The 27,595-nt window shown below is 34.9% G+C and overlaps 4 protein-coding genes across 9 annotated transcripts in view; 3 read left to right on the top strand and 1 right to left on the bottom strand.

Annotated features, from left to right (window-relative positions):
• The window catches only part of LOC143355836 (uncharacterized), a 92,379-nt gene extending 64,854 nt beyond the window's left edge, over window positions 1–27,525 (top strand). Inside the window, exons 2-4 of one of the 2 annotated variants that reach the window (XM_076790988.1) lie at window positions 21,851–21,994; window positions 22,391–23,523; window positions 23,630–27,525. In XM_076790988.1, coding sequence (XP_076647103.1) covers window positions 22,630–23,523; window positions 23,630–25,627 — 2,892 coding nt within the window. In that variant the 5' untranslated portion in view covers window positions 21,851–21,994; window positions 22,391–22,629 and the 3' untranslated portion in view covers window positions 25,628–27,525. Of the gene's footprint in view, window positions 1–21,341; window positions 21,995–22,390; window positions 23,524–23,629 lie in introns of those variants that run through there. The other variant, XM_076790987.1, reaches the window with a different exon arrangement.
• On the top strand, window positions 430–10,836 carry Nox (NADPH oxidase). The gene is made up of 19 exons (XM_076790981.1): window positions 430–602; window positions 1,925–2,019; window positions 2,099–2,207; window positions 2,442–2,539; window positions 2,620–2,740; window positions 2,903–3,053; window positions 3,366–3,576; window positions 3,689–3,915; window positions 4,188–4,376; window positions 4,906–5,099; window positions 5,348–5,669; window positions 5,886–6,021; window positions 6,212–6,348; window positions 7,159–7,294; window positions 7,664–7,884; window positions 8,307–8,491; window positions 9,338–9,547; window positions 9,764–9,967; window positions 10,482–10,836. Exons 1-19 carry the CDS (start codon window positions 456–458, stop codon window positions 10,677–10,679), a joined length of 3,291 nt encoding a protein of 1,096 aa, XP_076647096.1. The 5' UTR covers window positions 430–455; the 3' UTR covers window positions 10,680–10,836.
• Dgkepsilon (diacylglycerol kinase epsilon) lies at window positions 11,953–16,539 on the bottom strand. Of its 5 annotated transcripts, none has more exons than XM_076790996.1 (12): window positions 16,183–16,539; window positions 16,006–16,091; window positions 15,679–15,886; window positions 15,084–15,255; window positions 14,524–14,654; window positions 14,306–14,453; window positions 13,545–13,762; window positions 13,202–13,347; window positions 12,942–13,110; window positions 12,705–12,876; window positions 12,480–12,613; window positions 11,953–12,304 (listed from the first exon to the last, which is right to left on the bottom strand). In XM_076790996.1, exons 3-12 carry the CDS (start codon window positions 15,841–15,843, stop codon window positions 12,185–12,187), a joined length of 1,575 nt encoding a protein of 524 aa, XP_076647111.1. In that variant the 5' UTR covers window positions 15,844–15,886; window positions 16,006–16,091; window positions 16,183–16,539; the 3' UTR covers window positions 11,953–12,184. The 5 variants fall into 5 exon arrangements, with proteins under 5 accessions (XP_076647111.1, XP_076647112.1, XP_076647113.1 ...); XM_076790997.1 differs by having other exon boundaries at window positions 16,006–16,230; window positions 16,305–16,539; XM_076790998.1 differs by lacking the exon at window positions 16,006–16,091 and having other exon boundaries at window positions 16,183–16,230; window positions 16,305–16,539.
• Abo (de-etiolated protein 1 abo) lies at window positions 17,382–21,208 on the top strand. Its single transcript, XM_076790992.1, has 8 exons — window positions 17,382–18,375; window positions 18,484–18,621; window positions 18,698–18,842; window positions 18,935–19,043; window positions 19,142–19,334; window positions 19,413–19,696; window positions 19,830–20,036; window positions 20,260–21,208. Exons 1-8 carry the CDS (start codon window positions 17,968–17,970, stop codon window positions 20,441–20,443), a joined length of 1,668 nt encoding a protein of 555 aa, XP_076647107.1. The 5' UTR covers window positions 17,382–17,967; the 3' UTR covers window positions 20,444–21,208.
• Window positions 27,526–27,595: the final 70 nt, after the last annotated feature.

The following is a 27,595-nucleotide window of genomic DNA, read 5'->3' as shown; positions in this document are numbered from 1 at the left end:
TATGCATTTATAACAAAAGTAGGTACTTACAATTTCAAGCAGTGCTCATGTTAAAACGATTGAAGGACATCGGTATATTAATTTCTATTTAATAACATAAAAAAAAAAAACAGAAGAAAAGAAGAAGTAAATTCCAAACAAGTTCCAAATTCTTCAAATATCTACTTTGTATTTGATCTACAGCTTTTTGTGATAAACGCGTATACTCTGCAGTCTAAATATGATGTCTGATGTTCGAACCTTTGGCGATTAGCAGTGAAATGATCAAAAATTCAGGTTCGCTGTAGGATATGTGTTGAGCAGCGATGAATTTCTGTTTCCTCTAATACCCAAAGGAAAGCTAGAAGAATGATAACAAGTCGAGTGTAAACACACAGGGCGGTGTAAGCAATCGAAGGATCTGGTGTAGGCGATCTCCTGTCCTGTGTCTTCGTCGAAATCAGTGGTGAAGCGAAATGGAGAGTGACGTTAGTCAAATGGAAGACAAGTGTTCCATCGAAAGGAGGAGAGCAACCACCTTGGAAGAGTGTTCCCAAATAATTGGAGTGAACGGCAACGCTCGATATAATAGAGACACGTTCAGGCGTCTTTTTTTGGATCAAGTGAGTGTCTTTAACGAGACTTTGATTACGAAACGAATGTGAACCGTGAAGTCGTCAGCCTCCGTCCCTTCCTTTCTACTCTTCATTATTACTGTTAACCATCTCGAGTTCGTGCTATTTTTAAGAAACGTTCACTTCGATTCGAAGAAATAATTCTACAGGAATTCTTGACCAGACGAATGAAACGACCACAAACTGGGAGAACGCCTCGGCGTTGAAATCTCTGTTTCTTTTTGTTAATATCAAGACCTGCCAAAGATTTAGTATTCTTTAACCCCTAACTGGACCTATAAAATGTCCTTCGAAAATGCAATGATTCGATTAAAAAAAAAAAAAAAAAAACAAACAAACAAACATGTTCAAAACTACGCTACCGAGACAACAGTTGAGATGAAAAAGATTGTTTTTGTTTTATTTAAGTGTACAATCGAGTAGTATATAATAAAATATTGTAGTCTTATATTATGAACATGGATGAATTCAGGCAAGGTATAATACATATTGCAGTGCAAGAAGATATAATATTTTATATGGTTCAAACAGTTACATACATTGTAGCGCAAGAAGACATAACATTTTATAAGATTCAAAAAATCATTATGAACGTTGTGTTGCTCTTTCATGTACACAGAATCGATTCAAGGATTGATTTCTAATTGACGCTTACAAATTTCTTATACTTGTACGTAAACTGAACATTGAAAACACGTGAAATCGTGGCAAATTTGAAAAAAGCTCGGAGCTCGGAGCTCGGAGACAACGCAACGCGCGACACGAGGCGAAACAAGGCCGTGATTCCATTGAAAGTAAATAACAAGGAGGTGAGATCAATATCGAATAGAGAATGACCTAAGGGAGAAGCGGAGGAGGCAGGACAGGCAGCGGCGACGGGATCGGAGCAAATGGCAAGGGAATCTATCGAGGGTCATAGATATCGATCAAGGTGGTGGATCGCCCGGGGCCAAAAAGCGTTCACGCCTCGGGCGTCTCTGATACTCAGAATTCGATCGCGATTGCGGTCACGACCCTGCCTCCTGTCCTTGAATCGACACGATCATCACCGTTGTTTCACTAAACAAATTGCTCGTGCCCATTATCCTAATAGCTTGCCGAACAAGGTTTTTACCTGTCCCAGACCCCATGACAAGTTGACCGCCGCGCCGCGCCGCGCCGCGCCGCGCCGTGCCAACCGACACAGTGAAAAAATTGCATTTAGTTGGAATTTCGAAAATATTCATTACACGTCATCTACTAAACCACTACTCTTATACTCTGCATAGACTGCGAAAGTTTCCTAATACAGCGTATCTTAACAATTTCAGACGTTGTTGGAGAAATTATTTATTTTGTTCGATCACAACAATTCCATGATATTGAAGCAAGATGAATGGATCGAATTCGTAAAGAGCAGACTACCGTAAGAAATATTTAATTTTAGAAATGAAATGTTTCCAAAAAGAAGAAAGCGGTATTAATTCAGTATGTTACCTTACCAGGAATAAAAAGCATAATTTTATTGACCAATTTGATAGTGTTGTATACGCTATCTGCGGTGATGATTCTATAAACTTTTCCAACTTTCTACGAATATTTGCTACTAAAGAGGTGAGTCAACCGTATACAAACTGATATACAATATTCGTACAAAATTAACATATAGAATTAATGAATTTCACACACTTCGAAAAATAAAAAAAGAACGCATAAAATCCACGGTCTACTAATATCACAGTAATAACAAAAAAATCACTAATATCCACAGTATGACTATATGTAATAATAAAACTCAAAAATTTCGAATGTCTTCATCGTCTTTCGTCTCAAGTCTTTACCTTGCAGGTGGTAGATAAATTATTCCGTCTGATAGACGAAGAAAATGTGAACTATGTATCTTCTAATCAAATTATGGATTTCATTACCAACATAAGCGATAGAAGGTGATTGAAATTTGATTATCCTTCTTTCGTCCAAGAAATATTGTCAGCAAGTATCATCATCTTTTATGACGATTCCACAGACCACGCGCCGGCTTTGATGAGGCTAGTCTAGAGTGGTTGGAGAAGATTTTCAAAGAAATGGTGGGCAACGAGAAAGAAATAAAACGTGAGGAATTTAACAAAATCGTCACGTCGAAAAATGTAAGTCACACCAGCCGTCAATGTAAATATGAAAAAAGTTTGAAAATTCGACGAACACGAGCGTTATCGACTAGGAATCGTCTGACAATAACGTGTCTGTCAATAACGAGCTGCTAATTGTAAGTCTAATTCTTAAAAAAGATTGATCACGAAAACTTTCAGCCATTCTTCACAGACAGAGCATTCGAAATATTCGACGAGGATAATTCCGGGGCCATATCTCTTCAGGAGTTTTTAGATGCGATGCACCAATTTGCAGGGAAAAGTCCTGACGACAAAATCAAGTTTTTGTTCAAAGTTTACGACATCGACGGTAAGATAGATGTATTTTCAATTTTGTGAACTGAAAGAGTGACCCCAAAAATTCGGCCCTTTTGGGTCGGTTGATTGAAACATATTCTTTTTCTTTTTCTTTTGCTTTCCTTTTTGTGCCAAATGATAGTTTATTTATTTAGTTTAAAGTTCGTTAACGGATCATCCTAAAACGAACTTTTCGAATATGTTAGTAACTGAAAAGTTCGCTGCGGTTCACGTCCTGACAGAAATTATCGTTCGACACGTTTATTTTGTAATAATCATTAGTATTTTGCGGTGCGATCCTTTGGAAATAATCGATTACAAAAAGGTGACGGATTAATACAACTTCGCGAGTTGGAACACGTTATGAGAGCCTGCATGGAGGAGAATGGAATGGAGTTTAGCGACGAACAAATCAAGGAACTAACGATCGCGTTATTCGAGGACGCTGATCAAGCGAATCGAGGAGAAATCACCTACGAAGCTCTGAAAAATCAATTAGAGAAGCACGGAGGATTGCTGGAAAACCTTTCGATTAGGTGACCGAATTTTTCTTTCAGAATCGTTCCGACACGTGTCGATTTCTACATATGGTGTCGCATCGATTCAACGAGAAAATATGTATAATTAGACACAGAAATTCCACCACAGTATCGACCGATGGCTGGTTCCACCGAAACCGAAACCAACACAGAAATCATTATTTGGATCGTTCGCATCGTTACGGCCTTACCAACTGACCAAACCGTACATGAAGAACAATTACGTTTACCTCGCATTTATCTGCACTTTTATTTCCGTTAACGCAGCTTTGTTTATCTCGAGACTGTACGCGTACAGACATTCGAATGGCTATGTCATGGTTGCTCGTGCTTGCGGTAAGAAAATACCCTTTTCATATGTATTACAATTCTTTTGCATATTAAATCCAGATACAACGACAACATTTCAATTGTACCGATTTGTCTTGTACAGATTACTAGATATTATTATTTACTAGATATATATTACTTATTATGGGTCAAAATCTGGCTCAGACCCGGTTTCCCCCATCGAAGAGTAAAAGACAACCGAACAAATTTACATATGTTACCACCCAATAAATTAAGAAATTATTATTACTTGGACTATATAAAACATTTCCACGCAGGACAATGTTTGAACTTCAACTGCAGCTTCATCCTAGTTCTTATGCTACGTCAGTGCATTACCTTTCTACGAACTCATGGTTTTAATTCTGTACTTCCGTTGGATCAACATATTTACCTTCATAAAATAACAGGCGTTCTAATTAGTGCCTTCAGTCTACTGCACACACTGATGCATCTTCTGAATTTTGGTACGCCCATACATTGTTATTAACTATTGTATCATTAACTAGTACTTCATTATAATTGCAGGCCTTTGTGCGACAATCAGGCAGGTCCATTTCGTCTAGTAAAATTACGTTTAATGAACATATATGAGCATATTTATAGATATTATTGATACTGTTTGGTGCAAGAGTTAAACAATTTTCAAAATCTCAGCTTACTCGGTTTTTGCAACAAGGTCGTCAATATTTTTAATTTGCCTTCAGTTTTATACCTATTCGCAATAAAATTAAAAAGACTATCAGTTTTAATATTATGCAGAACGTATGGATAGTGGATGATCAAATTATTAAAGCTACGACACGAAAAATGTATTCGTAGTGCATGTGACTGATAATGTTGTTCACGATATTACTAAATGTGTATTTGAAATTTGCAAACGTCAATGTGATTCGATAGAAATGGGCTGTTACTTAAAAATTGATTGTTAAAATGTTAAGTCGTCGACTTATGCAAGTGGCTTTAATAATTTGATTATCAGCATTAATTTTTCAGGTAGTGTGGTGGTAAATGACGCAGAGCTCAATTATAAAAATTACACTCTAAACGAATGGCTCTTCACGAGTCGTCCAGGACTGTTCGGTCTTATAAATGGCTACGCAAATCCTACTGGAATCATTCTCGTCGTAATTCTTAGCATCATAACACTGTGCTCGATGCCGTTTGTTCGTCGTGGTGGATGCTTCGAGGTTGTACTTCAATATAATTTAACATAAAATTTAGAAAAACTTTTCCAAAAAATGTTCATCGTTTGTAAGTTTGTAGATCCGGTTACAGAAAACTAGATAAATTTTTCTTTAATTGAATCAAGATGAATCAAATCAAGTTGAAATTTCAGTTTCTTTTCCGCGTTTCTTTAATCTGACGTAGGACAAGGTTGATAGGTCAATTATATTCATTTTTCCTTTTCTTTTTTTCTTTGTTTTTTGTTATACAGATATTTTACTGGTCGCATTTACTCTACATACCGTTCTGGATATTAACGATTCTTCACGGACCGAATTTTTGGAAATGGTTCATCGGGCCAGGCACATTGTACCTAATCGAAAGGATTCACCGAATCGCATGGTCCCGATCTGACCTCGGGAAAACCTACATAAGCTCTGGTCTCTTGCTACCTTCGAAAGTAACACATTTGGTCATCAAGAGACCGCTTCATTTCGACTTTCGTCCCGGTGATTATGTTTTCGTGAATGTGCCTGCGATTGCTCGGTACGAATGGCATCCTTTCACTATCAGTAGCGCGCCAGAGCAAGAAGGTAAGACAATTTGTTCCCCGATGATCGCTCAAACTGAAAAGGCTTCAAAAAGTTCTGTAATTTTTTAGTAAGCTTAAACCCTTTAATATGTTGCTTATTATTCCGTAATAAATTTAAAATTCTCTATTTCGAAGAAATCGACCGATGATAAGTGTTATTTTACACATTATAATCGATCAATTTTATTTACATGTTTATTAATATTATCTTTCACAGACTACATATGGCTTCATATTCGAGCAGTTGGTGAATGGACGAACAGTCTTTATTCGTATTTTGAGAAAGAGCAAATAAAACTTCAAGGAGGCAACCTAGAAGAAAGTTGCAATAACGAAAATGTCCTCAGAAATATGTAAGTCCAAATAAATCATAAAAATGTTCCCAGAAATATGTAATATAGAATCTATTTTCGTGAGATTTTTGTTTTAGCGAGTTTGAAATATTATTTCGAGTGACAATGAGTACGATTGTTTTCTGTCTTTTTGTTGTTGTTGTTTGTTGTTGTTGTTGTTGTTGTTGTTGTTGTTGTTTTGTTTTTGCAGATATTTCAATAAAGAACAAGATACGAACCCAAACATGAAGATACCTTCGCAGTCCTCGAAAAATTGTCAAGGTCTCGACAATCCTACCTTCGTCTCCGATAATGACAGTGAAACTGTTTCACCGCACAGTACAAATGGTAAACGAAAAACTGTTTCTATTATTGTTCCCTATGTTTCTAGTAATTGCGCTACTACTTTACAGAATAAGTTTCTATTACAATTTTAACAATCGATTACAGGACAGACAGAGACAAGTTGACACACTTTCAAATCTTCAATTTACATACTTGAAAATACGCTAAAATATACTTTGACTTTTCCTTTGCGCATATTAAAAATGAAAATTTGATAAAACTTAGTACAGAACAAATGAAAAAGTGTTAATTTTCGAAAAACATTCTATAAAGTAAAAAAGAGATGGAGATGAAGACCGCTAACTAAATAGATAAACACTTATCTCACAATTAGTTACTACATCAGATATTCGAATGAATTTTAAAATATATAGTATGTGCATATTAATCTTACTTTACTTATTTTTTTTTTTTTTTCAAAATTTTTGAGACCACACGCTAAGTGTAAGAAAAAATAATTTTCACATATACTTACGTCAATAAATACTCATTGGACTTAAAATGTCCGTCCATGACGTAACACTTCTACTTGGAATCACAAACGCGTAAAGATTTGTGCATTATTTTTCTTTTATGCAGCATATTATCAAATGTTATAAATACTAACGTTTTACAAATACTGACTACATTTCCTAGTTATCACAGTAAAAGCCAGATATAAACAAAGTTTTTACAAATCATTGTTTGCCATTATCACTTACTAAATTCTATCGTTTCGAACATTTTATGAAAATTCGAAAGCATTCGAAACTCATCTAGAGAAATTCCAATTTTAAAGTTTATTTAAAAAAAGTAATAAAGTATATACTGTAGGTATACCGGACAGTAGTAAAATGTCGAAAGAAGGAAAGCTTCATCGTTTACTGCTGCACAGCAAAATACCTTTAGAGAAATCGTTCTCGGTGCCCGATATGCAAACAAGAAGAAAACAGAGAGACAGATTAATGGTGTAAGTTACCTACATATTTTCTGAATACTAAATTAATCCAAAGAGTGATCTACTATGTACCATTATCGTTTATTAGGTGTACAAATTAATTCGTAGCCTTTTCTTCGTGAATTTCTTGATCATCTACAAACAATTCAAATATATTCAATTGTCAAAAATAATTTCCATCACAATTTTGTGTGTTCACTCCATCTCATAAATAATTCTCATAATAATCCTTCATTCGAAGAACGAAAGATTTCGATTTCAAATAAGTTGCGCGGTCGATACTAGTCTCTTTTCATCGATGAGATAGAAAAAAACACGTCGGAATATTATTTTTGTAGTGTTACAAATTAAAAGAAACTTCCCACAATTTCTATTCAACAGTCTTCGAGATTATACGAGATCCGAATCGGAAAGAAATTTCAACGAGAGTCAACTTCGTTGTGCAAGACAGAAATCGTTAGAGAAGGCCTATTCAAGTCCTCAAAATAGGAACATAGCTCAAAGTTTCCGATATATGAGAACTAAACCCACAATAATCATTTTCAAGACGCCAAGTTTGGAGAACTACGAATACAAATTAACATCACCTACAAGCAACGACAGTAAGATCATTTTCTTCTAACGTTTTTTGCGAACTTGCATATTGAAATTATTTATACAAGTTTATCGATAACCGATGGTAAAACCGAAAATGGAGTGATTCTACATGAAAATGAAAAAAAGAAATAAGTCGAAAATAAGGGGCTTTGTTTTCGAGAAAATCGAGATTGAAAATTCGGCGAACACGCTTGCTATCGAATAGGAATAGGACGCGTCTGTTCATGACCTAGCCGCTCTACTTACAAATGTTGGCCACGCGACCTTGACGGATCGTCCAAAGTCGATTTTCTCAAAAACAAAACCTCATATGAAAAAATGTTATTCTACATTTTCGACTTACGTACTTTCTGATGTAGAACCACCTCCTTTTCGGTTGTCACTCCCCGTTACTCATCACCCTGTGTATATCTACATTATAAAATAGCAGCTTTTCAAGCGGATACAGACGAATACAAGTATTCGCCGACTAAATTAGTCGCTGCGCAGACAGCTGCGGAAGAAGGCAGATTAAGGATCAAATTAGAAGAAAAATTCAACGGAAGTGTAGAAGACACGAAATCGGACGCGTCGTCTCATTCAACGCTGAATTATTTAGGGAAACCATTAGAGGTAAACAGCTACAAGCCTAAATGTAGACACGCTTGATTATAAAATTCAGTGCTTTTGTAATTATTTTTCGGAAAGGAATAGCACGTTTAATAGCTCTTCGCTACACACGAGTAAACTTCTTTCTTTTGAAAAGATGATCAATGCTTCGCGTATCGGTGAAACAATACTAATCCAGTGACAAAGCTTTTCTGTTTTTAATCACATTTTTTGTGAAACTTTTACCAACATATTTGCGACATTTTTCTGACTAAAATCAGATCAAACATGACATAATCAGGTACCTACCTGTTTAATTCACGATACGGTAGAACCACGATTGTCCGTACCAATCAATGTTACATGAGTGTTCGGATAATAGAACTGTTACCTAGCTACAGTGTTGGATTAAATCTTTACAGATTGTACAATAAATCATGTTGTATACGGGTTGCTTTAAATTGAACTGTTTATAATATTCATGTGAAGCACATATGTATTCAGATAATGGAGACTTCCGTTATCATCGGTTCGTATAATCGAGGTTCTACCGAATCGTCAATTCAACGAGCAAATACACTCCGAATTATGTATATAATGTTTGATCTGATTTGAATCAGGAAGGTGTGTCACAAATATGTCGATAAAGGTTTCACAGAGAAATAATGAAAAATGAAAAATGAAAAAGTTTCTATAGGCATATTACGATAATAAGAGATTCAACAAATCGAACTGATTTACCCAGAAGTTTTCAATTGTGTTATCTTGCTTGCATTATCTTTCAACTGTTTTAATAAAGCACTCAAAAGTGTTTTGTTCCACATCAGCTCATGAAAACTGATGGATAAGAACAGTATAACAATTGTTTAGATTTTCCTCGATGGTCCATATGGCGCTCCTTCGAGTCACATATTCCAAGCGCAACACGCTGTCTTAATCGCAACTGGTATCGGAGTCACACCTTTCGCCTCGATATTACAATCCATCATGCACCGTTATTGGAAAGCCAGACACACGTGCCCAAAATGCAAATTCTCATGGGCTAGTGACATTCCGTCCACTGTGATGCACCTAAGAAAGGTAAATCCCATCTAGTTTTCTTTCATCTGCTTTGAAGACGAAATCCTATTAAATTTCAATGAAATTGATTTTTATTTTGAAATGATTGATGGTAGCGGTTCTCAAATTGTTTTGAGCCGAGTATCTTTATATTTCAATGATATGGAAAAGTAGTATGAGCAATTTTTTAAAGATTATATTAGTTAAGAAGGTATCTAAAATGTCTCTCGTCTATAGGTGGACTTCTTCTGGATCAATAGAGATCAAAGATCTTTCGAATGGTTCGTAAACTTACTATCTCAATTAGAAATGGAACAAGCAGAGCTTGGTGATGCTATGGAACGTTTTCTTGAGATGCATATGTACATTACTAGTGCGCTGCAGAAAAACGACATGAAAGCTGTCGGTTTGCAGTTAGCTATGGATTTACTTCATCAAATGGTAAAGTATTAATATATGTATAACACATTTGTATATTTACGAAACTGTAATCTTTTACATGATACTTGGAAAATATTAACACCAAACATACCATCGCCGGTCAAATGACCAGTTTCAGATTTTTTATTTTGCAATCATCGAAATTACAAAGCTGTTTCCATAGGAAATTATTGAACAAATTTCTGCGTTCAAACATGTATTATTACAAAAATTGTAAAATATTTAAATAAAAGTCCAATCTTGTAATTTTTATAAGATACCAAATACTAGTTACTTTCAGAGCTCGGTTTAGAGTTAATATCTCTAATAATTCAATATGGAATCATTGCATTATTAAAATTTTGTGAGTGAAATATCACTTACGAAATGCTCATAGAATATTTTGTTTTATGCAAGAAAGAAAACCATTAAATAGTCAACGATAGTTATTTTCACTACAATTTGCCAAACGTAAACGTCGTTAGAAGTAAGCAGACCATAGAGAGATTAAAAATATGATTGTTAAATTTTTCAGGAAAAGCGAGATCTTATAACAGGTTTGAAAACAAGAACAAACGCTGGTCGTCCAAACTGGGATAAGGTTTTTAAACAACTCCAGGATAAGAAAAAAGGAAAAGTGACAGTTTTTTACTGTGGTCCACCGCAACTCGCAAAAATTTTACGTTACAAATGCGGTCAATTTGGTTTCAACTTCAAAAAAGAATCTTTTTAAACGTTTTTAAATGATTTAAGATCGACATGTTCGATCATTGATCATTGTTTTACAAATTAAGAGCAAAAGCACATGTGCAGTATGCAATGAAATTTTAATTGCACGACAGCATCATTTTATTCCTATTTATTTGTTCAGAAATTTGTGTAGATTTTGCTTTTTCCTTCGTTTCGAATATTAATTTTGTGAACATATTCAATATATATTCTACCTTATTTAGTTCATTTCATGTTATTCAAAACTCTGTTTGCTTCGTGCAATAACCAAATTGATAAGAGTATAACAAGAAAATCCACTTGATGTTCCGTCATAACTAGACAAATTTTTATACGTGAACATTAAATTTAAAGACGTGTGCCTATTCTAAATAGGTCAACCGACGACCTTTCAATCAATTTCACACGCATTCTCGATCGATTACTATGGTTTAGTAATCGATCATTCACTATTTCACTATAGTTTCAAAAGTATGATAACTTCTCGTACATTTTGTATGCGGCAAATTTCACATCCAAAATCACTATTTTTCAAAAAACAAAATATATAGTTATAACTACATACATACATACTCATGAAACGATACGAGTTTGTATCAACGCACGCTATAACATTGTTTGTAAATACAAAAATATAAGGTCTCTAAGCTAAAAAAAGATTATTTTGACCATGAAGACACCCTCACTACATAAATATACAGTTTTTGTTTTCACTTGTCATTTTATCGGAAGGTTTTGACAAAACCTCCATACAACCTCCAAACACGTGTATCGCGACTGATCGCGACTGACGCTCCCGCGCCGTCCACGTCTGTTTGCGTATGTAAATATTTACAAGTATATGTATCGTCGGGGTCCACCTTCCGAAAATTGACCTTCCGCATTTCGATGACAGCCTCGAAAAGCGCACACGGGTCACACTGACAACGTACAACGTTTCAATTATTTACGGTTGTCGTTTTCCGGAAAGGCCAGGGCCGCATCGAATCATTCGCGACAAGCGAAGAGAATTATGAGGTCGCGTGGACTCTACTCTGGAGATGTATGATAACCATCGCGTTCTTGTCCTGCGAGACGCATCGCTTTTATTAAACGCACCCTTTATGCCGGACAACTTATCGGAATCGATTTATAATTTGATCAATCACATGCAACTCAAAGTTAATTCGGCGAGTAGTAAAACGTACGAACACACAAAATCCGCAGTCTTATAAGTATCGAATGGTGGCTGCTTCGAATAGGGGGACAAGAGATAATGTAGTAGGAATGAGTAAAAGTTTAAAATTACGCTTCATTTATTTTAAGTGTATTGTAAAGATATACATTTCTCCAGAATAATGACTAGATATTTCTTTGTTTACAGGAAAGCAATTAATACCACTCACCACTTTTACCGCGTTAATCTACACTGTTTTTGTCGACAAGGCATGTTAAGTTTCTTGTCATTCTAGACCAACCTTTGGAATGTATATAAATACGATCTCATCAATACAATAAATTTTAATTCGCCTATGTAACGGTGTTCACCAACATGGATGCTTTGTTACAATATGTAATAGTAACTTCACAAGGATGTTGGTACCAGGGTTCTCCATCAATTTGCATGGCATACGATTTTAGCAACTTCATCTGTATGTTACAAAACACTTATTTATTAAACGCTGATTAAAGTAACACGTAAACTATGACTTTTATGGAAAAATTATATATAATTCGTTTTGATTTATTATAAATTGAAAAGGACAGATTAAGTCTGTGGAAAATAAGTGTACATGAAAGAATGTAAAAATACTGTTTAATATACCTTTATAGATTTAGCTTGGCCAATTCGATAGGGCTGAGCAAGTCCCACTTGTAGCTGAGCCATATGGAAAGAAGAATACAGTGCAACTACCTCCAATTTTTCATCATTGAAACTTTGCTTTCTGAATTCCTTAGCTATTCGATAAAAACAAGAAATGTTGATGTATTGCATTTTTTTTGTTCTTTTTTTGGAATTTCATATAGTAGAAAAATGATAAATCTATACTTGTATTCCAAAGATTGACGCCCGCACCCCACGAAGGAATATTTGTTATCACGATGCCCTCGATAGAGGGCAAATCTACTTTAATACCATCTAAATATAATTCTATATTTTTGTCAAGATCTTTGCATTCCCTTTCCACTACTTGTTGCGTACCAAACAATAAGTATAGTAGCTATTGAAAATATGGAAATGTGAATTCTTTACACAAATTACAAAACACCATATAAAATACGTTACCTTATTGAATAATCTACTACTATAAAAATAAAATCGGCTTTCCCTTGTGCGATGAAACTGTAATGTTACTTGCGCATCAACTCCTATGCCTATATAATTATACATATGAAGACTCTGATGTGAACCTCGTAGTCCCAATCCACCGTATGGTTTCACTGCTACAGTCCATCTAATAAATTATTAATGAATACATAAATATACAACATCTATCTATATATATATATATATGTATACATATTTATTTAATATTCATTACATACCTATCAAGCTTCACTTCTTCTGCTGTTTCCATTTCTTGCAATATATTTGCAGGATCTCTATACGGATCATGTTCCTTTCCCCATCCTAATACCCTGGACAAATCGTTTCCTGTCCCCAAAGGAATAATTGCCACAGATGGAACTGGCTATACCAAATACAAAATTTTAACAATAAAACACCTATTTATGGAAATGGTAAACAAAGGGTAAACGTTTTCTTCAATGAAACATAAATGAAAATATATGTACTCGGAAAAATTACTTGTCCAGTTGACTGTACATTAAGATTAAAATTTACTGTAAAATAAAGTAACCAAGATTCATGCTTTCAAATATATATTACCTCTAATTTCAGTTTATGAATAGCATTTAGTAACCAAGCTATTGTGCCATCTCCGCCTGCTACAAGGACAGTACATTTCACTTTTCCTATTAAGCGACACCACTCGAGAGCAACAACCGGATCGCGTTCTGATAAATCAACAATTTGTGCAGGATTCAATAACCTTCTGAATAGAGATAAGATTTCCCCTCCATCTTTATTACCAGATTTCTTGTTTGCTGCGAAAAAAGTGCCATGACACTACAATTGTTCAAAGAATTACTTTCGACTAGGGACTTCTACCGAAATGTAAAATACCGATATTATACCGGCATTTTTCGATTGTACCTTCGAAACCCTTATAGAAACCGAAATACGAAAATATCGGTATTATGCCATACCGCTATATAAATATACCGGTATTTATCGATAATTTTTTCGGTGTCCCTGCGATTATAATAAAATTTATAACACCTTCTAAAGTATTTTTAAGCACAGATATATAACCAGTCTTATCTTATTCGGATATTATGTTAGCAAATATCGAAACAGATACGCAGTACCACAATTGTTATGATACCGAAATCAGAGTAATTACTAGCAGATTTATGATAATATATGTACTCTGTTTGTGAGTGGAAACAAATACGATATTACAATTTAGTTTCGGTATTATGTCGGTTTTGTGCACAGTCTTATTAGTGCAATACCGGTATCAAAATCATACTGATTTTATGTATATCGTTTCTTTAGTACAATATTATTTTTTAATGTTAACCTACCAACTACTATAAGAGGTTTCCAATCAGGCCAATTTGGTGGAATGACCGTACGAAGTTGTAATCTGCGTCTTACTGTACTGCGTTGATTTACAACTTCTAAGCTCCTTGGCGGAATTATCATCGATTTAAATTTACCTAAATCGCATAGCTGTGGACACAGTAAATAAATTACTTATGTAAATTAGCATAAGCTATGTATATACATATATAGAATATACTTCAGAGAGTTTTGGTTTGCAATCTTCATGGACGCATCTTTGACACCAGCAACACCACCAATCTGTTAGACCAGGTTCCAGGTCACATTCCTCATTGCATACTTCGCACATAGCAGACAGTGGCAAGTTACCTTAAAAAAGACTAACAAGCTTAACTAAAGTTATAACTATAGAGTGGACCGATAAAAATTACCATCTTGAATATGTTCCAAGCTATACAAATTGGAGAAAAGATTGTCAAATAACAATTCAATATGATACATGTCATTCGATATCACTCATCGCATGTCAAAGTAAATTTTTTATAGATTTAAACATCTTGGACATTTGATAATCATCTTCATTCTTTTAAAGAGAATTTTCGAACACTTTATGATGTATCTTTCCCAGCGTCTGCTATTAAACTATGATTTTAGAACTGTCGCATGCTGTTTTAAAAAAGAATGCTAGTTTAAAATGTCCTAATTGATTCTACCCATAACAAATTATCAACTTCTATGTAAAAATTATTTCTTCAATTTCTATAATTCGAAAAGTATTCTATAATTTAGATAACATACCCTTCACCCAATGATGCTTCATTGGCTCATTTGTACTTAAACTAATAACTTTACACTTTAACTGTTTGTCTGCAATCTTTACACAAGAAGGATCCACATAAACGCCACAGCAATCACACATCAATCCATCAACATTTAATAACAAACCTTCACATATGCTACAATAGTACGCCTATAGGAGAAAATTTCATAAATATTTATTGTCCCCTTGACATTCTGATAACGCGTAAGAGCATTGACTTTCACCAAGTTCAAATTGTATTACTTATGAAAAATTTATGCACTCTTATCTGTGATTATGACATTCATTATAATAAATCAATGTTAATTCTATTATTTACATTTTATAATCCACAACGTTAAAATATACAAATTGTTACTTTTGTTTTTTAACAGTTAATTTTCCTACGGAAATACATGTTATACACGTACTACAAGAATTACTCATGGTTCATAGAATGTTTTAAAATAAAAATTGCATTAGCTACATAAAATACAAAATGGGATGGAGACTGTACCATTCAAAATTTAATACGATTGTTAAATAAATAGTTGTGCTATCACAATAAATTTAATACAATAAAAACGCGTATACCTTAGTTTCTTTTCTTGTAGATTTCCAATTATGCTGTTTGGTAACATCTCGAATATGAATACGAGGTTCGCCTATAAGATATCGGAAGAAATATAATGTAAATATAAAAAATAGCATGGTAGACAGTGTAGGTAAAACAATGCTACTAAATTCTTCTTCTAACATATTTGAATTAAAATTTGTTTTTTCCAGGTAAGACGACAGATCTCTGCAAAATAAATACGTTCCATAGAGTAACACCAAAAAACTGTCTTCGTATCATAAAATTATTTGACACATAACAGGTTCTTATAATTGATTCTTAAATCAGAAATTTATTTTACTAACCTTTTGTCATTTATAAAATTTTAAAATTATTTTGGCATTTATTGTATTAAATAATCAAACAGGAAAACTTTAAATACTTTTTTTAGCTATTGAAACAAATATGTGTGTCATAAAGAAAAAGCTTTTTATTTAGATAAAACACAGACAAAACATATATAATGTTCGAGTAATGTTTACCTTCTGTATCTTCAACTTTAACTCATTTGAATCTTATTTGTCATCGTACTGTAATCAAGAGTGAATTAAAGGTAAGTACTAATGTTTGACAGCTGACATTCACGGTTACAATTTCCACATACATCTGTGTGTGTACACGCAGCTGATATGATTCCTCTTTTTATTGTGAGTTCATACAAATACACGAAACAGAGTTCAATAATGATATACTATTTGAACTGTGATATCCTACTTCTAATTTAATGTGTGTCTTCTCACTCTGCCAATCAAAATTCACAGTTTCAACCAGCGTTATTTTTAAACATTATACACGTGTATGCGGTTACATTGGATTACATCACGGTGAGAATTGTGTCAACCGCATATACACAATTGTAAACACTTTATTATGCGTATTTTAATTTCAATATAGGAAAAAAAACGATTTGTGACATACATTTCTATACGTTAAATACAATTATAAAATAATACAACTATATATATTATAGAAGAATGCAGAAAGATATTTTAAATGAATTTGACAAAAATCCTAAATCACACGCTGTACATCCTGCAAAAGTAGAAGCCTTATATTTAAAAATTCTTGGTAAGTAATGTGACTTTATTCATCAGTTCTTTTTTGTTGTTACTATACAATGAAATATAATTAACGAAATGTTTCTTTCTATTAAACAGATATATACATAGACGTAGAACAAAAAAAATATCAGCAAAGCTTATCTACAGAGAGGATATCTCTGTTATTTATTGGTGTAGAACTATCGACGGTACTATCGATAGTTATCGATAGTCCTTACTATCGAAAACTATCAATGAGTACTAACTTATTGTTAGTAGCACTACTAACTCACAAATCATTGATAGTTTTCAATAGTATGGACTGTCGATAATTATCGATAGTAGCATCGATAGTTCTACACCAATAGATAAGCTCTGCTGATATTTTTTGTATTCTATGTCTATGTATATCTGTTTAATAGAAAAAAAAAACATTTCATCGATTGTATTTCATTGTATACTAGTAACAACGAGAAAGAACTGATGAATAAAGTCACATTACTTATCAAGAATTTTTAAATATAAGGCTTCTACATTTTCAGGATGTCCTGCATGTGATTTAGGATTTTTATCAAGTTCATTTAAAATTTCTTATAGATAAGTACGGTATACATATAACGGTATGGTATAATAAGATTTGTATGTATACATACACATATAAATATTATGTATTTGTACTGAAATGTATTTTCACATAAAAAGAAAATACATTATTCATAAACATATATTATGGAAAGAAAAACAAAGGGTTGTATGTGATTTCATAAATTCGTGTATGCAATGGTAATGACATGCATACAAAATAAGATACGGCACGCATATGTACATACAGACGAAAGAGAAAATTATGACGAATGTCTCTATTTGGCAAGTATAAATTGTACGATACATACATACAGAATGTATAGTCAAGTACGAAAGAATTGAAGTCGATCCGAGAATACACAATTGTTATCGATATCATAGAATTCTGAATAAAATAGTAACAACTGCTTCCTGTTTGTACATTCCATAGCGAGTGATGCATACAGCTTAAAAGTGATAAGTTTGAATTTTCAATTTATATTCATACATAGAACCGTTTAAACAACGTTGAACATAACCAAGAAAATAATGGAAAAGTTTCAAACAGACTGAATAAGAAAAAGTGGAGATATATTTGTGCGTCAAGTGACATGAATTGAGTGAAATGTATATTTTAATGTATATTTGGAACAGTCGTAAGGAATGGCCGAGAAGGAGGCAAAGATCGAGTATGTGACAGAGCCTTGTCCAATAAAACCTCGAAAAATAGGACCACAGAACATTGTTGTTCGTCTGAAACGTCGCGAAACGTTCGGTTGTCCGTACCCAGGCACACATGTACACAATGCTAGACAGTTTTATCAAAACGTATTTCCAAATTTCACTATTATGAATGTAGAAAAACCACCTTGTTTTCTCAGAAAATTTAGCCCCGATGGACGTTATTTAATAGCTTTTAGCGCTGATCAAACTTCTATAGAAGTTTATGAATATCGTGGTGCATCCGCAGCTGCCGATTTGTTAGCAAATTGCGAAGGCGAATATATTGGTCATAAGAACGACGAATACAGTTTTCAAATTAGAAGTAATATTTTCAATCGTTTCTTTAAGGTACATTCTATTTGTTTGTACATATATACATGTCTATGTACCAATCTTTCTCATAATTTGTAAATAAATGTTGGTATACTAATCAATCGTTTACTTTAATATTTTTAGACTAAATGGATCGTAAATGTAGTTCAAAGTAACGAACAATTAAACAGGGAATGCAGTTTATTTACAGACGACGGTCGATATGTAATCGTAGGTTCTGCTGCTCATATCCCGGATGAATTAAGACCTCACTTTTACCAGGTACGTTGACTGGCTTTCTTCTTTTTTATATTAAGATTTCCATTAAATTTGATTAATCTAAAACTGTTGGTTCAAGATTTACTCCAACAACGAAGCGCTAACTCCAAATCCTAGATCACCGCTCGAGGATTATAGTTTACATCTTGTTGATTTACGCGGAGGAAAATTATGCGATACTAGACATTTTAAAGTAGACAAAATATACTTGTCTCATAATCAAGGTATGGATCTCCGATCAAGTAACAGTAGAAAATTGTATACTGAAAGCATTGTATTTAATAAATCAAATGATAGGAATTCATTTCTTTTACAGGTCTTTATTTGTATAAAGATATATTAGCAGTTTTGTCAGTGCAACATCAAACTATTCATATATTTCAAATTCTTGATGGAATGTTTATAAATGTCAGAACAATAGGAAGGTATTATTTAATTATTTTGTAGAAAATGTCTTCGCTTCGCTGAAACTAGTTGCAATTATCGCGCTGAATTCTTACAAGTTGTTTTTAATTTACGACAGATTCTGTTTAGAAGACGACGCTTATTTGGTTACAAGTGCTTGTCCAGGAGTAAATTGCCGTCCGTTTAGAGACATTACGATAAACAGTCTCAAGCACAAGTTATTGGTTTACCTACACAAAAGAGCAGCATACATTAGCGATACAACAAAAGATCCTTACGAATTAAGACGTTTTTATCAATATTTTGATCAGGTATTTTATAAAATTTTCAAATAGCATACTAGGCTTGCCTGCAAGCGTCCTTCTAAAACTCGTCGATTGAAATTTTAGTTGAACGCGTTACGCATGTGGAAGATGCAATTATTAGATACAAATCATATTCTGGTAAGATTTGCAAGCGAAGAGGTAGCAACGCTTCAAGCGAACGAACCAAACGCACAACCTGCACTTTTGGTAGTTTACGACATGGTTACAGCGAAAATATTGGCTGCATACGATAACGCGTCTACGCAGTTGTTGACGCAATTTGAGAACTTTAGCGATTTTTTCAGAAATGCAAGAATGAGTACAGACTGTCAATATATGTGCTCCCCATCTAATAATATATACGCAAGGTATAACAGCGCATTAGTAGAGAATAATTTTGTTAAGAACATTTGAAAATTTCCAAACCGACTATGCATTTTCGTAGTATAAATCGTAACACTTTGTGACTAATTTTCAAGCGAATTTGTTACTTTGTTGCAGATTATTACAGCAAAGGTTCAAACAAACGATAGTGAGCGCTAGGTACGGTGGCGTTACAGAAGCTACAAAAAGGCTACTTGCTCAATTACCGATATGCGCTCAGTCTTACTCTAGTTCTCCGTACCTAGATCTGTCGTTATTTTGTTACGACGATAAATGGGTATCGATGATGGAGCGACCTAAAGCATGCGGAGAACATCCCATACGGTATCAACTTTGAATTTTCTATAATATCAAAACCGAAATTTCCCAAACGCGGGTAGAATCTTATATTGAATTACAGTTATTATATTTGTGTATAATCGACGAATGTCGATGAATGTTCTCTTGTTACCGTCGATTCGGTCATTCGTTTTAAAAGTATGCCCATAAACATTCTATACGTTCGTTAACATGTTAGATAATGCGTCCGCATATATCTGTTTTGTAGGTTTTACGCTCGCGATTCTGGTCTTTTGAAGTTTCGAATGTACGCGGGAATGTTGGGCCGTACGACACCAACGGCTGCAAGGCGATTAGTTGCATTTACTTTTCATCCAACCGATCCGTTTGCTATTTCTGTTCAGCGAACGAACGCCGAGTACATCGTCAGTTTTCACGTCAGGCATGTTTAAGATTTTCTCGAAACTTGTACAATTCCATGATGATCCATACATAATACGAGTACAGTAGATCGTTCGCCCGATCATGCTTTGTTTTTCCGTTCGAATGAATTCAAACGATCTCATTGCACGGCGTCGATCAGATTTGCCTAGAAATCTGTTGAATATCTCGTGTAAACTAATGTAAATATTCCTGAAATATTTTTAATGTCGTCACTTTTACAGAAACTATTATAAGCGACCGGATTTATACGATATAGTTCCCGTTATCGCTTTTCAAATTGTCTTCAAATTGAAATGTTAAGAACCGTGTCAACTACGTTTGTTTCGCCAAACGATTCGATAGATTAACAACAGCTTTCTACGGAATATTTTGCGAATGGACTTTAACATTCGCTTAAATTTAATCTTTTATGTAGTAACAGTCGAAAAGAAAGCTGTCCTCCGATACTGTGATGTTCTGTGGTTTACAACGGTAGTATTACCGATAGTTGATCCATTCGCGTTACTCATCTAACGTTCTTATCCTTGAAATACACAGATATGTATATGTATATATGTTACATTTAGATAGCGGTTGTTTATACAAATGCGTATTTTTAGAGAATGAGACAATGAAAATGGTACTTGAACAGAACCACGTGTATTATCATGTATTTTGTTGATAATTTGTATACATTTGCATATTTAGATACATTCAAAACTTGAAAATAAGTACAATTCAATAAAATTTTAAAATTTTATGCGAAAATTGAGTATTTTGTATTTCTATATTTACAATCAGTCACGAGAGAGCGAGAGAGAGAGAGAGAGAGAGAGAGAGAGAGAGAGAGAGAGAGAGAGAGAGAGAGAGAGAGAGAGAGGATTCAGTACGTGCATGTGTGTTGCTGTTTAGAATATGTACACATTTTGAAAAGACCGCTCTGCCTTTAGTACGAGTCAGTCATCTGGTGTCAAGTCACGACAATAAGACGTAACAGGCACAGCCTGAGACTGTGGTCTACACACGATCCAGAATCGATAAGCAACGTAAATAATGAAACATTGACCATTTTTTAACAGCGTTAGTTGTTTTGGCATGTAAGGTAATCTTATGTATATAGTATTGTATGCATTTGAACATATAATATCTCGCCGTATGTCCTATATGTAATATTAGTTTTTCAAACATTTTTTGGATGGTTTATCACGCCATCTGTTGTCCATATTATCGAAGGTTAAAGAGATTTCGGAGCAGCGTGTGTTGGAACGCTCGTAAAAATCGAGAGAAGAAGCCATGCTGCGTCGTCGTCGCGTGTCGCGTGTACACTTTCAATGCGTAATTTGAAAGATATTTAGTTGTGCTTTTCCAATTTTGTTACATACACTTTAACGATTGCAGTTTTGTGATTGTGAACGTGTACATATATTTGTATATAGATCTTGCATGCATGCATTCACACGTATACAAGAATAGTAACAGGACGCTGTTAATGTTCAATGACTCGTGTTCGAGCTGTGCAGCCACGACGACTAACTACCTACATAGTATTACGTCGAAAGGATTCGTCGTCGATTGAGCCTGTAAGTAGATAGCAATCTAATTTTCATAACTTTCTGATTTACCTCTATTCGATTTATAAGTATCATAAATAAATGCATTTTCATGATATTTTCTTGGAATATACATATCAAAATGTATATCCAATATATTTACACATATTTAACTGTATCGTGCCTTTTCTATCGGCATATGTATGTGCTACATACAAAGAAATTCAAAAGTACGTTCGAGAACGTAACATTTCATCGAAATTTGATTTTATACAACAATATTAGAACAATAAAAAGATTCATTTTCGACTAGAAATTCTTGACGAATCTTGAAAATCATATATCGTTATTGATTTATAAAAATACAAACTAAGAGTATAGTAAAATATAATAACATATTTAATATGTTTTCTTTGTTTGTTACAGTATTGTAAAGATGAAACCGCATTTAACTATTTTCGGAGAACATAGAAAGTAACTATATGTTTAATGCATTTGGAGCACGTTATGGAATATACCAGGTCAACTCGATTCGTTTGTGTAGATATTTCAAAGTGACTCAGAGTCTATCGCTTTGTCGAAAGAAGAAAGCCATATTCTATAGTTATAATTGTTACATTTGAAATATAACAAGTAAAAGTGCATTTGACAATTGTGCAATAGCTATGAGAACGAACGACGACAAAATGAAAGGCAGTTATAGGATTTGTAGCTCAGAAATGGAACAAAAACGTTATCTGCCTTGGAGTCCATTAGAAAAGAATAAATTCGCAACGAAACACACATACGTATCATGCAGTAGATCCGTACCACGTAGAAATAAACACTTTGTTCAATACAATATGAGTCGATCCCTAAATTCTGAGAGAAACATGTGTGGCTCCAGCCCAGAGAACAGCTCTTTCGAAGAAGACAAACGTATGTCCAGATCTTCTAAAATCATGAAAGCTTTAAATTTTCACAAGAATCTGTCGCATTACGGAAAAACAAAAATTAAGAAATCATTAAATTTCAATTTGACTCCGAGCCCGAAAAGATTTCCTTCTGCAAAGAAACGGGCGCAAATAGCTTCGAGCTTGAAACTTGGTTCGTCTTTGTCCATTTTGAACAAGCTTTCAGACTCGGTTAAAGACCAAAACGACTCTGCAAACAGTAGTTTTGCGTTTAATTCGTCCGATTCCATTGATGAAAATCAAAATGAAACGCCATTGCGACGACGCGCGAAAGAAGGAGCGAGGGAAATGCTACACTATTCTACACCTAATGCAAAGTTGAATACAAAATCCTTGCGTTCGGCCAATTTCACGCCATTATTACGTAGTCGGCTGAAAGAAACGATCGCTGATCTTGTTCACGTTAACGGAACAACACCTGACTCGAAGCCATTGAAATCAGGCATTAAAGTCAGTTCGAGACGTTTCGATAATTCTATGACAAATACATCGAGAAATTTATTTTACGAATTTCACGAGGATGACGATGAGAGACCTCAAACACCTGAAAACGTAATTTCTATAATTCCTGAGAGTATGAGCGCTATCAAGAGAAGTCATAAAAAGGTGAGTGAATGTAATTTTTGCGAACCGTTTATCTTTCAATTCAGATTGTTGTTTTAGTTTGTTCGCTTATGTCGATACGTTCTTAACTTTAGAATTTGTCACGCAGGAAAGGTCGTCGAGACGGAGTGGACACTGCGTAACGCAACTTGCAAATGGTTTTTCTGATCCTTGCGTGATCGAAAATACGACAGAGGTGGCCTTAACGTGTGAAAAGAATGAGGGCAAACCGCATTTGGAACGACTATTGCTGGATAATTCGGAAGCCGATATTTCGGATACCGGTTCGCTGTTCGACTATGCGGAAGAGTCGACTCGTATGGCGAACAGCGATAGCGTTTCTTCGACCAAATTTCAAGGAATCGACGTCAAAGAAACGACATCGCAAGAAACTGTAGAGAATATTTGCGAAATTGCGAATCAACACGGAACAGAAGATCTGGGAATCGATACCGTTAACGCCAATGATTTATCCAGCAACGATATTTGCACAAAGGTCGAAGACAGATCGATCACTCCAGAGTCAACGACTCGTGTTGTTTTAGAATCTGAAACGTCCGTAACTCCAGAAAATCGTATACATTTCTTACGAAGAGTCGCCGAGGATTCCATTAAAAAGTCCCATAAAAAGAACAAAGAAACAAACAAAACGAAATTGTTTGGCGTGAAAATTCTACAGCGTGATGTGGAAACAGCCGAGGAAGAGGAGAACAGAAACGACAGAGAAATTATTACCGAGCGAAATGAAAGCATCAGAGCGGAGAATAAATTAATAAATAATACGGAAGAAAATCAGCTTGATCTATCAGAACGATCATGCACTCCCGAAAAGGTGAATTCTAGTAGACTGTTGCTCTCGCAATTTAGTTCTGTGAAAAAATCGCACAAGAAAGATAAACACGCCAGCATGTTGTCTGGTTTTTTGAAACGTCAAGAGTACTTTAACAAAGAAATGGACTCGGCCAGGGACGCTAAAAGTATTGAATCGGTTGATGTTGACGATGTTGATGTGGGTGTTGGAGTTGACGTTGACGTTGGGCCCGACGTTGGGTCCAAACATACGGAGAACATGGAAACGTACTCTTGCTTAGGCATGGGAGCACACGAGGTGGCGAATCTTACGGATTCGAGTTGTTCGTTGAACGTGTTCTCGGATAAGTTGTCTCCGAGCAAACGAAAAATTCCATTGGACGACTCCCTGGGAAACGACACGAGTGTGTCGTGCGATTCAGAATTGCAAGACTGCGACTCTTCTCAGAGGGAATTTCAAATTTTCACGCCTCTGAAGAGACAGCGATCGTTAATCGCTTCAAACGCCAAAGAGTACTTGCATTTCTATGACTTATCGTCTGGGAAAGATGAATATTCCGAGGAAGATCTTGCAAACGTCAATTTATCGAGATGCTTAACGCCGGTTCTAAGCATCGGAGAACATTGCGAACGTTCGAGCGGCCGCGAGTTGGCGGCCGTACGATCCGATAAAGAATCCAAGGAGACGGTCGAGGCACTGATCGAGGATTCCGATCAAGATCACGATTACGATTTGACCGATAGCACTGGCAGATCAACGCCTAGAAACATGTCCACCGCGGAATTGTATTCGAATCTAGATTCCATAAAGAAATCTCACAAAAAAAATAAACGCGGCAATAATTCGCGAAAACTGGGTTTTAACCCGATCAAAGACGACGCTTGCGAGAAAAGAGGCTGGCAAAGTTTATCGGCCGAGATCGGGAACGATTCTCTGGAGAAATTCGAGCTCTCGCGATCGGACTGTGACGAAAACCATTCGAGCATTGATCTTATATCGAGCGAAGACGATAATGTACCAGGGCCAAGTCGTATTCACGCGAGCGAACAGACCGCGAATACGTCGAACACGAACGCAGACATCGCAGTACAAAATGTCACGCCGCCGAATTGTTTGAAAACGAAAAACTATATCAGACTGTTACGCGAAACGTCTATCAAACGGTCGCACAAGAAGGTTCGGGATCAAAAGAAGTACGAAGCAACGGTCGAACCGGATCAGTTATCGGACGATGGATCTATATTCGGAGACGAGGAGAAATCGCTCGACACCGAATGCCGGTCAGTTTCCAAATAATTCATTCTTTTCACCGATACACAATGGTTCAAATGTTGACGAAAAAGGTAACCGATTAGTATGATAAATGCAATTTTCTCGTACCCCAATAGTTTCCTCGAGTCTCGTACACGGTCGAGTATAATACATACTTGCTTGTCCCAACACGATTGCATGAAACGCATAGGTAGTTTTCCTGCAGCCGTGATGGTCTGGAAAACCTTGAAAGAGATTAGCATCGTGCTAGTTATGTATTTCTTAAGTTTTACATACACGTTCTGATATCATCGCTAGCAACGGTGCTGTTCCGAGATTGTATTGTATTCGTCCGTATCGTTTCAATACATATGTATGTATACACGTATTTACATTTATCGATATGTATGCTATCGTTTTCTCTTTCTCAGACTTTGTAGGAAATCTTTGGAGCGTAATACAATTTGTATTATTAGCTGTCTTTTTATGACACAAAATACGGAGTAGCAAACAATGTTAATTCGATTCACTTTTACATCCAAACTAGATCTCTAACACGATAATAACTGTATTATTTTTCAAGAAATTTCAGCGATTTTGCTATCTTTCTCTCTCTCTCTCTCTCTCTCTCTCTTTCTTCTTTTCATAAACAAACTTCTTACTATACTATATAATTACTTGCCTTCGATATATCAGACTGTGAAGACACGTGCCTCGCCCCGAAGTGTTATACCGAATAAGTAAGGGAACAGGGATCATACCGAACAATAATATTAACGTTTTACTTACTTTTCTTTCTTTTTTTCTCTTTTTTTCGTTAATTGTTAGTTGATGTTAGTCTTGCGTAAAGTTGGTTTCAATTTTGATGAATCAGCGTGCCGACAACATTTGCATCATGTCAAACCGGCGGCAGCCAAATAATAAAAGGGAACATTGTAAATTTCGCATATTCGAGTCCCCCGATACATGTTTCGTTTATAGAAATACTCGTATTTGACATTTAAGGACAGGTTCTACTAGGGTTTTTGGGATTAACATTTATTCTGTTTTAAACGAACAATTAATAAAATGCGAGGAATCAGGCGAACGAGTAACAATTAGAAGGATGAACGATTAGAAGATTCAAAATCGCGAGGGGATAAACTTTAAGAGATACGCATTATGTTTCCGTATATGTAGCATGTAACATTCAAACGATATACAATATAGATTACGACGACGGAGTTACATTCGATATTCGTTAAGTGTTGCGTTGAACACCACGATTTGTTGACGCTTTGCTCGCTCGTCTTCCTGTTGGAATGTGTGTAACGTCTCTATATATCTATATATATACATATATAGACTACGACTGCAACAGTATTATACTTACTGCAATCGGTCCGATGCAGAAAAGCGAAATCTTCTACGAAAACGCAACTGCATATACAAGATTTCTCGTCAGCAACGTCAAGTATTTACAGCACAAGGAAAATATTATGTAATCTTTGGTTGCATTCTTTTGGTAGATTTTCATAATGGCTGCAATAATGTATGATATATATTTTAGTTATCGTTAAAACTAACACATCAATTTTTATATTACATGCATATTTTATATACATAATAGAGAATTATGAAGAAAGAAAATCCTTTTGCCTCCATATAATGACTTCCATCGAAATTTCCTACTTCTTTTTCTCTTCTTCCTAGATGTTATGACGTCGCGAGTGCTTCGTTTGCAGCAAAATATATTAATCTTTGGAATACTGTACATATATGTAGGTACGAAGACCGTTTTTCTTGCAGAAGGAAAGTCATACGTACCCTATGGAACCCTATTCGGTTTTCGAAACGATCAACAAACCACATCTAATAATCAATTTGTTGAGATGCAGGTATATAGAGTGTAGATTGATGACTATTTGTAACATTTGCAATAAATTGGTTGCTATAAAATACAATATGATTCAGTTTTATAGACTGTTACACACACATATATACATATATGTACATTATGTTTTTGTTTTTAAT

This window comes from Halictus rubicundus, chromosome 7 (genome assembly GCF_050948215.1).
Source record: "Halictus rubicundus isolate RS-2024b chromosome 7, iyHalRubi1_principal, whole genome shotgun sequence".
NCBI classification, from domain to species: domain Eukaryota; kingdom Metazoa; phylum Arthropoda; class Insecta; order Hymenoptera; family Halictidae; genus Halictus; species Halictus rubicundus.
Note: the sequence above shows the minus strand (reverse complement) of the source record. Positions and strands in the feature narration are given on the sequence as shown.